This window comes from Salvelinus alpinus, chromosome 35, assembly GCF_045679555.1.
Source record: "Salvelinus alpinus chromosome 35, SLU_Salpinus.1, whole genome shotgun sequence".
Lineage (NCBI taxonomy): Eukaryota > Metazoa > Chordata > Actinopteri > Salmoniformes > Salmonidae > Salvelinus > Salvelinus alpinus.
The window spans coordinates 4,240,857-4,254,527 of record NC_092120.1 but is presented as its reverse complement, the minus strand read 5'-3'; the positions used below and the strand labels follow the sequence as shown (position 1 = coordinate 4,254,527).

Below are 13,671 nucleotides of genomic sequence, written 5' to 3'. Positions count from 1 at the left end.
AACGGCAAAAATAATTATGCAATTAAATACTATGCATTTCTTTCTGAATTAATAAACACTTCCATATTGTTAATCAAATGTACCAATTCTCCACTGATATCCTCCCTCTCTGACTTGCTTTCTCGCTTTCCCTATCCCTATCGCTCTCTCACTCTCTCCCTATCTCTCTACCAATTCTCCCCCAATTCCCTCCCTCCCTCCCTCTGCGTTACTGTAATGTGTAATTACTCCACAGACTCGCTGCCTGTTTCTAGAAAACGTCAGTGGTTCAAAGCAACTGTCCATGTGTGGCGCGGAGCATTGTGGAGGTTCCAGGTGGATTTCTCGATAATGAGTTGGTGCAGCAGTCAAGTTGAGAGTTTTAGTAATGGCTGGCTGCTGTGCTCTGTGCTGAGGCACTACAGAATACTGTCTGCCTGCATGGGAGTCTAATGTAAAACAAACAGCACTGTATGCTTACTGTTTCTGGTGCTACTGATAGAAAAACTGCCTGGTAAAAACAGATATTATGTTAATTCCACTTTTTATATTATCACGTCTTCAAGGGGGAATTGGTAGACATTCTTCATTTTAAAGTAATATATATTTAACACAAACTGTGGGCATATGACACATAGACATAATAACCAACAGTATATAGTCGTAGTTGATAGGGTAAACTCTCAGTAGAAATGTTAGTTTAGAAATGTCTCATTATACAGTGTGTCGTTGGTCAATATCAACAACACAAAATGATAGAGACAGTGAGTGGCAAATCATTAAAAAAGGGACATTCAGTAGAACCAGGACACAGGACAGAATTAAATAATATTCCATGTCTAATATTAGATATGTGGTAACCGTGGTAGTGTGTTTTCTGCTGGATGCCCGGGGCAGCCCAATGGGGATTCCACCAAACTCACATAGTTCTTGTTCACAGTGAACTAGCATGTATTATACATTACACACTGTTGGACTGCATCAGTCCATTGGGAATCATTTCTCTCTTTAGGAGGCACTCCTCAATCCATGCACACAAGATGTCTGAGACAGTGCTCAAGAAAGCCAAGATGATTGGAACACGAGCCAAGTAGCCATATTCAGCGAGAACCAATGAACATGCAGTATATTGAGATGTTCACTGATTACCATAAGTCAACTGCCTTTTTTAGCGCAAAACAGACAAACAGACAAAAAGCAACACTTGGGGAGAGATGTAAACACTGAGGCCCTATGGCTCTGTGTGTCTGTGTGTCTGCTTCATGCAGAGAGGGAGTCATCACTGAGTCATTCTGTACTGTCTGGTGTCTGCGTGGAGCTATAGAAATAGAATAACTAGAGTAATTCTCTCTGGGCCATAGAAATACAATAACTAAATAGATGATGTACAATAACTACAGATATTCTCATATTCTCTCTGGGGCCATAGAAGTACAATAACTAAATAGATTCTGTACAATAACTAGAGAGATCCTCACTGGGGCCACATACATAGAATAACTAGAGAGATTCTCTCTGAGGCCACATACATAGAATAACTAGAGAGATTCTGTCTGGGGCCACATACATAGAATAACTAGAGAGATTCTGTCTGGGCCCACATACATAGAATAACTAGAGAGATTATGTCTGGGGCCACATACATAGAATAACTAGAGAGATTCTGTCTGGGGCCACATACATAGAATAACTAGAGAGATTCTGTCTGGGGCCACATACATAGAATAACTAGAGAGATTCTGTCTGGGGCCACATACATAGAATAACTAGAGAGATTCTGTCTGGGGCCACATACATAGAATATCTAGAGAGATTCTGTCTGGGGCCACATACATAGAATAACTAGAGAGATTCTGTCTGGGTCCATAGAAATAGAAAAACTGGATGGATGCTGATTTTGTCTAGGTCTACAGATTTTGTCTCAAAATGACTACACACAGTAAGGTGACAAATATTATACAAATATTTCCAAATTGAAATTAATTATATTTTTCAGTATTTTATCCCTCTGTATCGTTTATTATGGCTTGGCAGGCGTGTGATTGTGGAGAAAGGTTTAGCGGCTCTATATTAATACAACACAAACGGCTCTCACTGGGGGACTCCTCTTTTTGGTCCGACTTTCACATCACTTCCTTTTCTAATTGAATAAGGGTCAACTAGATGCTATGAACAAGGGGATATGAAGGACAATGCTACAGAGGTGATCACAGATCCATAACGTCCGTTTGTGTGAGATGATGACAGTATTGCAACTACGTCTTGGATGCCTTCTATAATGACTATGAAGACGGGGAGAGGAAATGACAGACTTAACAAAACAAGACCAAATCCTGTTATTACTCCCTTTTTTGTTTCATATATTCAGATTAGGAGATTTTTAAAGAAGTGCATAATCTCCTTTAACAGCTTATCATAAACTTGAATGATTTGGTGATAAAGAGCACAAAGTTAAGTCTCCGGTTAAGAGGATAACTCCCCAGTGCAGTCTAGTGATTAGTAGATGAGAATTGGGAGACCCGAAAGAAAATCCGAGCTGCAAATCCCAGTTCCCGCTCTGATTCACTTTGAGCGGAAGAAACTCAATTTCAGCTCCTTCGTGAGTCTAGTCACAGGGTAATCATTTAGAAAACGGGATAACTAGAAACCACTTCTTGCATCCCTTTTGAATTCAAACATCTTTATTTACTTATTTATGTGCCTGTGTGTCTCTGGATACACCCGTCAAGACCCAATTATGGGCTGCAGCAGCCAGTCAGCAGCACAGTGCTTTCATAAAGAGTGAAGTCTGAAGACTGTACTGACAGTGTCAGTGTGCCATATTAGCATTTTACAATCAGTAACCTTAAACCCAATCACGAACTATGGATGGGCAGCCATTTTGAGCTTGCCTAATAAGGGCATTCTAGCTGTATCAGACAGCAAATAAATCCCTCATTTTTATTTCAGTGTGATTCGAGACTCACAACCTCCACGGTCACACCCAATAACCCTAAATTACATAAAAAGAGAGATATGCCATAAGCAAGTTTCAGATTATCGTCTACATAATAATTTGGGGGAATTGTCATTTGTGAACAGAGAGGAATTCACTCAGACTGAGTACAAAAAGCTAATTAATATATTTACCTTGTGAAATCTAAAACCACTGACTTTGTCGTATGTTGTTTTCCCGTTCCTAATCAAGACTTTGGTTTGATACACTAAATGACTTCAGAGGGATGTAAAAAAAATGTTTTGGATTGAAAGACAGTGAGAGACAGACAGACAGCAGAACTTAAGTGGGGGAATTGTCTGTCAGACTGTGTGTTTGGCTGCTGTGGTGTTGCTAGGGAGATAACAGACTGTATACAGCAGTCTAGAGATTGAGCTTACCTTTGCTGTACACCACACAGTTATTTTTGTTGTCTTCTGCTCCTTGCCAAGTCACATCCAGCAGCCACCTGGGGCCCGCGCTGAGCACCACCGGTACACGGCTCTTCATCTTCTGGACGGGGACAGATAACAAACACTAATCATTTGCTTATTTTGGTGATTAAACAAACAATAATTAAATAATAGCCACCAAGTTTTGCTTCCTCTTCTTCTCTGCAAGCCATAAACATGGTCATTCTATAAGCTAGTAGGCCCTCTTCTTCGCCCCGCAATGAGAAGATTTGGGAATTGAGAGGGTTGTGGGTGGAGGGGTTGGAGTACGGGGGGGTTGGGGCAGAGGAATGGGATCTAGGTGGTGGGGGCAGTTGGGGTAGGAGAGTGGTTGGAGTGGTGGTGGTGGTGGGGGGGCATACAGTGCTGCTAACGCCTGGTCCCTATGATCCCAATGATACAGTATCAGATCTCCCAGATTAAGAAGATCTCGGATGCCCAGAATGCCGATGACTTTTAGAGTGAAGGAGGCGAGTGTTCAGGAGTGAACTTTAGGCACATTGTGCTGCGCTATCGCTGGGATCTCACTATTTCCTGAAACAGCCAGGGAAGAATTTAAAGAATCAGTATCCATTTCAAAGGGCGATTGAGGCTACGTCTTATAATATGCCGGCAAATTATTCTGAATGTGTAACATCATTTTTCTTCTGGGCTCGGGTCAAGCGTTGGTGCTTTAAGTTATTTCTATGGAAGGAAAACAGGGAGATAGATGCTGTGGCACCAGCTAAATGTATTCACTACCAGACATGGAGAGGGGTCGTCAGATTGTAAGGCCTTTCTATTTATTTTCATATGATTTTCTATTCTATTTGATTTTTCAAATTGATTAAAAAAAAAAAAATGTTTTACAAAGGGTAATGAAAGCCAAGAGTACGTCTTCAGTGCTCTTGGAGAGGGGCAGAAGCATCTTTCTTGGGCAGCACTTACAGTAGCCTATTCCTAGCAGGCAAAATGTCAGTATTTCAAGGCCATTACTTTTTAACTCCCAGGCCCTCCTTCATTAGGGTGTTACAGAAATAGTTTAACGAAGAGAAAATAGGCTGGGGTGCAATCTGTTCTCGACACTTCATTTATTTCTCCATTTGAAACAGGCTGCCATGAGCCACCATCCATCTGCCTAATGCAACAGAAAAGCACTAGTTGTCTCACTATGTGTTTCAGATATTTCTTCGGAAAGGCAGCAACAACCCTTCAAGGATAAATGCAAATGCCACTTTCACACGTTAAAGGTCTGAATTGGCACAGATACACACAAAAGATGATTTATTGTGCACGTGGGTTAGGCACACACAGAAATCTTCCGTTAGTAGTGACTGAGGATTAGAGGGCTCTCTCTCTTCTCTGAGAAAACGGAAATACTGTAGGCTACATTCAATAACAAAAGTACAGACAGCATATGGGCTCTGATCTCAGTCAGTCTGTCACACACAAATGAAACAATACATATAAAATGAAAAGAAAACCTCAACTCTAGTTCTTACATAGCAGCTCGAAGCAATGGTGGACTTGTGCCAGTCAGACAGATCAAACACCTAGTGAACAGCACATTGTGTCTGTTGATTTTCTCATTCCTTAATATTTAGGTATCTTATCCCACCCTGGCAGAGGAACAGAGAGAGACCTCCGTCATTTAAGCCGTCCTCTATTTCACATCTCAAATTAGCCTGACAATAAAGTCGTATATCTTCAGCGAACCTGTAAATCTTACAACCCTGTCAAAAGGAGCAAAGGGGACGGATCTGATTGTTGCTACGACGACTATCTAAAATGAGAATCGGATTAACCCTTTGTCAGATCTCCAGACTGGGGGCCATCTCTCTTATTTAGCTGTGTGAGGCTTCTTCTTCCCCTCTTCCTGTCCGTCTAGTCTCTAAGGCCTTCTGGGAATTCACTATATTACACTGCCTCTCACCAGGGAGAGAGTAATAATAATATATTGGAATAGTTTTCAACATTAGAAATACCATAAGAAAGCAAACATATGTACTGGATTAGATTTCCTTTCAAATTGTATTTGAATTCGAATGATTTACATTATTGACATGTATTTTTGTTTCAATGTGTTTTCTTAATATAACGATTCATTGTCAAAATCATCATAACATAACTTATTAATAAAACTAAACGTAACCAATTGGAAAGTAATAAGTTAACTGAATACATTTATCAAAATAATGGTCAATTTATCATATAGCAGTATTTTTAATTTTGCTGAAATTTAAATGCACTATTAATTTAAATGTCCTACTCTAAATAATGACTATGTTGGGGCTTTGAATTATTTCAGACAAAGGAATGCAGAGAAGGTGTATTCTGGGTATAACACACAATGATGTCACCAAGGTGAGGAGCATATTAGCCTTAAATGAACGCCCTCTTCCTATACAGTAAATACAGGACATATGTAGTCAAAGCTTCAGACAAAGTCAGAGTGACAAGCAGAACATGTTGATTTCTCTGGAGTGAGAGGGATGTACACAAAATAAAAACATACCCCTTTCTCTAACTACCAATCACAACTAAGGAATGTGACGGACAACAGTGACTCTGTCCTGTTCCACTTCCTCATGAATAAATGTATTCAGAACAGCAAATAATACTGACCCCTATTGGATATTACAACATCAACACCACCGGCTTTAAAATCCAAAGCCACATACAATACGGTTTCATTCAGACTAATATTAAGACTAGCTATTCTACAGATCAGAGGACTCTACATTTTATTGACAGTGATTAAGAGAGTGTTCACCACCATTCACAGAAATTAAAATAGGTGGATTTATTAATCCAATCAGATCAAGTAAAAAAAAGTAGAAACAATGGTGATGTTCAAATTTGAAAATGTATGACAATTAAATCTGTCCCTAAATGTTTTTTATTCAATAAAATAAAATAGGGACATTTGAAGTATCTACAGTTAATTACATGGAAAATAAATGTGACAAAATGTGTCACTTTATAAAGTAATGTCATGGATAAGTGTTGAAAAGCATCCACCCTTCCTCCTCATGGTGTGTTGTGGTTTATCCACCCTGTTCCCTCACTCCAGTGGTTTCAATACTCTCCCAGGGTTTTTTCTGAGCTCTGTTACCGTTCAAACAACGTGTAAAAGATACAGTGACCAAAACAGTGTAGTCAGCGAGGAAGTGATTACCAACTAATGCTCCAAATTCGCTATAAAATGAAAATCAATATTTCCACAAGTTGCTGCAACATAAAAGATAACCTTCATTGATTTTTCGAGACTTAGGCCTCTGTGATAAAATCTAATATAAATTTTCAGCCACACGGATTTGGATCAGAGCGAAGAGCAGGGGCTGAGCGATAAGTTCCATTGCACATCTCTCATAGTTGGATTTTTCCTCCTTCCTTCCAAAGGCAGAGCCCTAGCTATTTATAATTGGCACTGTGTGAGGAAAAGCTTCTATCAGGAATCTGTTCTAATTTTTATTACTGAGAAGCTAAAGCCTGTTCCAGATAATTTGGAATTTTCAGGGGAATTGTGATGGAGCTGATGGCTGTGCCGGACTGACACCAGAAAGGAGCTAACCTGTAATAGCCTCTGTGGCTGGGCTGATTAAATGTTGCCATAGATGAAAGACCTGCCATCACCGCAATAAATTAACCAATCACACAAATCCCAAGTCGCTACTAATCCCTCCTTGATACCATGATCCTCAGATCAGCTGAAGGAGGTGAGGAAGAAAGTGGCTCGTGACACTCAGCTTCCTCCTAACTCCCTGGTTTCCTGTGTAAACAAGCTAATGATATCACCACTGACCATTTCACCACCACTGGGCAACTCTTAACCCGCTTCACGGTCAGGCCAGGGGAAATCGATATCAATCCTTCTTTTTTTCCATAGTTTTTTTTTCTACCAAGGTCACAAATGTAGTACTGTATCTGTCCTGATCCCCAACTGTAGAGAAATCAAACCCAGTTTTAGTCTGAGCATCTTTACAATATTTTCTACTTGTTGTTTTGCTTAAAAAGGTCCACGGTATATCCAGTAGCCATGGATATTAAAAACACGTACAATATGAAAGACTAACTGTGCTCTGAATCATAATACAAATGCAAATATATATATATTTTTTTTTATAGCATTTTACTTAGAAAATACACATTTCAGTTTTTTATATTTCAATAATATGTATTCAGTTCCTTAAATGAAACTAGTCCTTAAGTTCAGTATAAATATTGTTTTTATTCTTCAGTGAAAAACATTGTAAATAGTAGAAGAAGCAGCATCTCTCTGTGTGTTTCACTCCCACACACAGCGCTTGACCCAGCGTTCATATGTTAACAACAGGCCACTAATAGGTTTGATGTGTCATGTCCATATAAGACTCGGGTTAGCCCTTTATATGAAATTAAGGGCAGAAAAGCTTATGGATGTGTTATGTCAATTTTCTATATTATATGTTACTACGGTGGAGGTATATAGGGATAAAGGATTTGCACCTGTTTACAGCATACTACAGCACACACCTTGATAACGTCCATTGCAATTAGTTGTTCCCCACGATGAAACAAATTGCATGTGGTCAACTGGAAATTTCATTAGAGGAGATTTTCCTCTAGCCCTCGTTATCTCATTCCCGTATGAATATTTCTTTAGCCTCAAGGACGGATGACTTGCCAGGGTCTTTCTTTCAAATAAATGGCCAAAACCCTTTCTCTTTCAATCCATCTCCAAGTTTCTATGCATGTATAGAATGCTTATATTCAGAATATGGATATTTATGTATATTTTCCTTTAATATAACCCCCGAAAAAACACAATTATCTGTCAACATCCCACATGAACTGGGAAATGCTTCCAATGCATCTATTTCTCAGGTCTCATTTCAAGCCATTCTCTCCATCTTTTAACGGTAGTATAGTTACATCTGCCCAAATAAAATATACAGTACCTTCATATAGCTTTCTGTTTCTCTCTCTCTCCCTACAGTAGCATCTGCTATTGGGAGACTAAATAACAGAAATATGCAAAAATTCGACACTAATTCCCTGTAGAGATAGATCTTGGCTGCTGCCCTGTCATAAATCAGAGCATTTCGATATGAAATGAGGCAAGCTGCTCTAATCATTTCTGCATTTCAAATTGGATCACTGGCTCAATCGCTTGGCTTTTAAACTGCTTGCCTAAGAGCAAATGTGAGGTGGGAGATAATTCGGCAGAAATCTTCTCTCTCCCTGCACTCGCTCTGTGCTGCAGTTAGTTTACTGCTTGAGTGCAAAATAATGCTTTTTTCTTTTCTACCCCCCTCCTCCCCACACACATCTTTCTCTTTTCAACTTTGTTAAATTCTGTTCCTGGAATCTTTAAAAGGACACCAATCACTCTGCCTTTAGTTGTTGTTGCTATAATGACAGCTACCCATTGCTGTGCCTTTAGTTTGTAGATCATGGCAGCCGTGGGAAATATACATACAGTATTTGATCAATTAAATGACATCCTATCTGTTCTTACCTATTTGAATGTATCTATCTGTTCCTGATTGTAACCACATATGGACAATAAGGGACCTTGAGTCTTAGATACCACATTGAGTGTATGTTGATTGATCATTACAATATGACAGAAAAAAGGAGTGAGTGAGGGAAAGTAATGAGTTCCAAGCATCCTCCATTCTCCCAAACCTCCAGGCAGTAAGAGCTGCTCCAACTCCAAACCCATCCAGTGTAGTGTAAGATCTACCTGCCCTCCAGACAAGTCCTCTCTCTCTCTCTCTCTCTCTCTCTCTCTCTCTCTCTCTCTCTCTCTCTCTCTCTCTCTCTCTCTCTCTCTCTCTCTCTCTCTCTCTCTCTCTCTCTCTCTCTCTCTCTCTCTCTCTCTCTCTCTCTCTCTCTCTCTCTCTCTCTCTCTCTCTCTCTCTCTCTCTCTCTCTCTCTCTCTCTCTCTCTCTCTCTCTCTGGAATGGGAGGAGTTATGTGAGGAAGTAGATATGGGAGGTTTGATGGACAATATGTTTAAATGACAATTTAAAAAGTATAAAAATAACTAAATCACATCAGCAATGCAATATCTTATGATCATATCCTCCTTACTGCAACAGACAAACTACGGGCCTTTGACATATTCTAGTCTATTGTCCCTGTTCACCAACCAGTTGTTTGGCTGAAGTGGACGTTTCATTCAAATTCATATGTTAATCCATGAACTGCAAGTTGCAGCTACAGAATATCCGCTACAGAATATCCGCATCCGCTACAAGACCATGGTGCTTGCCTACGGAGCTGTGAGGGGAACGGCACCTCCGTACCTTCAGGCTCTGATCAGGCCCTACACCCAAACAAGGGCACTGCGTTCATCCACCTCTGGCCTGCTCGCCTCCCTACCTCTGAGGAAGTACAGTTCCCGCTCAGCCCAGTCAAAACTGTTCGCTGCTCTGGCACCCCAATGGTGGAACAAACTCCCTCACGACGCCAGGTCAGCGGAGTCAATCACCACCTTCCGGAGACACCTGAAACCCCACCTCTTTAAGGAATACCTAGGATAGGATAAAGTAATCCTTCTAACCCCCCCCCCTTAAAAGAGTTAGATGCACTATTGTAAAGTGGTTGTTCCACTGGATATCATAAGGTGAATGCACCAATTTGTAAGTCGCTCTGGATAAGAGCGTCTGCTAAATGACTTAAATGTAAAAATGTAAATGTAGAATATCATGTGTAGCCTATGTATCATTATTTGACGTAGGGAAGAAAGAGAACGTAGAATTTGTAATGCACGCTTCACTACTTAATAATGACTAGGAGGTACACATCCTGTACACGTCTTCCTACTGTTTGGCTTCGGTCAGAGAAATAACATTGAACGCCTCAGTTCTCGCTGTTTGAATTTCCTATTTGAATTCAATTGGGAACTTGTTTGATCTTTGCATGTAACTTAGGGCTCGGCTCCTGGAGCCATGAGAAACTATGTGAGCACAGAATAGAGAAGCGACAGCCAGCGATGTGTTCACCTGTATGGTACATTACTGTTCCCCCAGGGTCACTGAACCAGCCAGGTGGCTCGTACTCCGGACAGCTCCACTTTAAACACACAGGAATAAACACACGGAGGGGCCTTTCTTCAAAGAAGACATGAAGAGACAAAGTCTGTCAGCCATTAAGGTCACAAGCTATCCCTCCACACATAAACACAGACCTAGGAGCAGTCATAAGTCAGTGAAGACAAACAATCACATTCAAGGCAAGATGATGCTTGAATAAAGCCCGGATAAACCTCAATGCCCCTTTAAGGTACAGCCTTGGATTTTAATACGTTCCTTTGAACTCTTATTTCTTCTCTGTGAAGTCAGAAATCACAATGCAATAAAAAAGCATCTACGTGGCATTATATTTAAGGAAGCTATTTTGCGCAACCCTCTTGGCCATCCCTGAACTGCAGAAAAATCTTACCTACTGATATTTGCATACTTATTTGATTGTATACCTATGACACAGAAACAGTTTGATTCTCGCGTGCACTTTAGAGAAATGGGGGTCTTAATAAATCCCCTTTAAAGACCGGCCATATTTACACTGAGGTAAGTAAATAAGATAAAGATGGTGAACTTGCCCCCACTAAATGTATTAGACGTGAACTCCCTTATCACAGTCTCAGCACACGGACTGTTAAAAGATGGGGTTCCAGGACGGGAAATGGTCTTTGTTACCCAATTAGTTTCCTGACGACCCTGTGGTGTAATATTCCTGTTTTGACAGCCTCATAAACACACACACAAACACGCATTTGCACACACACATACATACAAACACACACACACACACTGCTATGTGCTGGACCACCAGGCCTGTGAAGCCGACACTGTCCAGGCCTCCTCTCCTCTGGTCTTATCTGGGTTCTTTATCTCAAAGCCTCCTCTGATAGAAGACCCATGTGACCACCAACCAAATCAGCATTCTTCACGGAATACTTTCATTTTCTGCTGTTCATCCATCTGGAGTCATTTGACAGGGTTTTGTCTTTGGGCTTTGGTGGGCCCGGAGCCAGGCTAGCAAGGCTGGGGGTCTGGAATACTGGGGGCCTGGTTGGGAGCTGGAGGCCGGGACAGGGCGGACTTATCAGAGGCCGGCAGCAGGGATTCGCTCTCGTTGGAGGAGGTGAAGCAAGCAAAGCCTCCACTGTGTTCCTCGACCCCTCCACCAGTGCAACCAAGAGGAAAGAGAACACAGCAGCCCAGCCTAACCCCACGTAGAAACTTAGTCTAAGTCCTAAATGGCACCCTATGCATTCCTTATATAGTGCACTACTTTTCACCAGGGCCCATGTAGTGCACTATATAGGGAATAAGGTGCAATTTCAGAGTGGGTCTTAGAGTGGCCTGGTTTACGTGTGGGGAGATGTGATGTGGTGGCAGCATGCTATAAATAATGGATGTCATCAGTGGCATGGCATCAAAGGCTCCTGAAAACATCAAGCAGCCTACATGGTATGATGCTTTCTTAAAGATATATTTTTTAAGCATTTTTGCTTTATTCAGACAGATTAGAAACAGCGGGGAAGACAGATTAAGAGGAGACAAAGTGGGAAGACGGGGATTGAACCCCGGTCTCCAGGGTTGCATACATGTACCTACTGTAGACCAGCAGACCATGGGGCCTGCACGTAATGATGCATTCTAGTGGGATGAGCAACATAGTTGTCTAGGACTGAAAGTTCTTCACAATACTGATAACATTATGATAAGGATGATGAAGTACTGCAACATATGTTTTAGGTAATTATAGATGAGACAGAGTATGTGTGTGTGTGTGTGTGTGTGTGTGTGTGTGTGTGTGTGTGTGTGTGTGTGTGTGTGTGTGTGTGTGTGTGTGTGTGTGTGTGTGTGTGTGTGTGTGTGTGCGTGTGTGCGTGCGTGCGTGCGTGCGTGCGTGCGTGTGTGTGTTGACTGCTGAAGGGAATGGTCAGTCCTCTAAAAGTTTAACCAGCACCATAAATAACTTTAGTCCCCACTGTAATGTAGAACACTATCAGGAGTTTGCAAATGGAAACAATCAGGGATTATCTGGAGCACTTCTCAGGGAAGTTGTTTCAACATATCACAAGTACTGCCATGACAGAGACAGATGGCAAAGCAGCTGGCACCACTCAACTTCTTTTCACTTTTCTGTTTTCCCCCAACTGCAATGGAGGTCTGTTGTGTATGTTAATGCATATATACTCTTTCGTTTGACATAGACGCTCACATTGACTTTTCTAAGTTGCACACTATGACTTTTCTCAAAGGTTTAGGAATGTTAATGAATGTTTCCGCTAGATTGGGTGCTTGTTGGGTTATGATGTGTTGTAGACACAGTGTACCGAGACAGACAGTTTAGAACAATTTAGATCAAGTTAAAATTTCACACATTTCCTTCTTTTACAGGATGTAATATATCTTGCCGAATGAATCAAATGTTCCTGAATGTTCATGTTTATATCAGCTGTTGAATTATGTTTATTGAGGAGCATAAGCATTCTACACGTCTGTACTGCATGTTATACACAGACTGCACAGAACATTAAGAACACCGTCCTAATATTGAGTTGCACTCCCTATTGCCCTCAGAACAGCCTCAATTTGTCGGGGCACGGACACAGCAAGGTGTCGAAAGCGTTCCACAGGGATGCTGGCCCATGTTGACTCCAATGCTTGAAACAGTTGTGCCAAGGTGGCTGGCTGTCATTTGGGTGGAGGATCATTTTTGATACACACGGGAAACTGTTGAGCATGAAAAACCCAGCATCGATGCAGTTCTTGACACACTCAAACCGGTGCACCTGGCACCTACACCATACCCCGTTCAAAGGCACTTAAATCTTCTGTCTTGTCCATTCACATTCTGAATGGCACACATACACAATCCATCTCGATTGTCCCAAGGCTTAAAGATCCTTCTTTAACCCGTCTCCTCCCCTTCATCTACACTGATTGAAGTGGATTTAACAAGTGACATCAATAAGGGATCATAGCTATCACCTGTATTCACCTGGTCAGTTTATGTCATGGAAAGAGCTGTTCCTAATGTTTTGTACACTCAGCGTATTCTCTCTCTCTCTCTCTATCTAAATTGACATATCTATTTGAAGCCCCAACTCAACATAAAAAGCGTCCGTTCTCACTGTAACATTTAGTGTACAGATCCATTCCCTGTATGTATAGTGAGATTGAGTAAACTATGTAGCCATCACAGCAGGGCTGCAAGGCACAAAGCAAGTCAGTGAATTCTGCCTTCCTTATCTGGGGACCAGCCATATCTGTTTGTGGTGAT

The 13,671-nt window shown here is 41.2% G+C and overlaps 1 protein-coding gene across 2 annotated transcripts in view; it reads right to left on the bottom strand.

Moving 5' to 3' along the window:
- The window catches only part of LOC139564307 (zinc finger protein ZFPM2-like), a 140,203-nt gene that overhangs the window by 43,078 nt on the left and 83,454 nt on the right, over positions 1-13,671 (bottom strand). The window contains exon 4 of one of the 2 annotated variants that reach the window (XM_071383721.1): positions 3,355-3,466. In XM_071383721.1, the coding sequence (XP_071239822.1) occupies positions 3,355-3,466 (112 nt within the window). The remainder of the gene's footprint in view (positions 1-3,354; positions 3,467-13,671) is intronic. The other variant, XM_071383722.1, reaches the window with a different exon arrangement.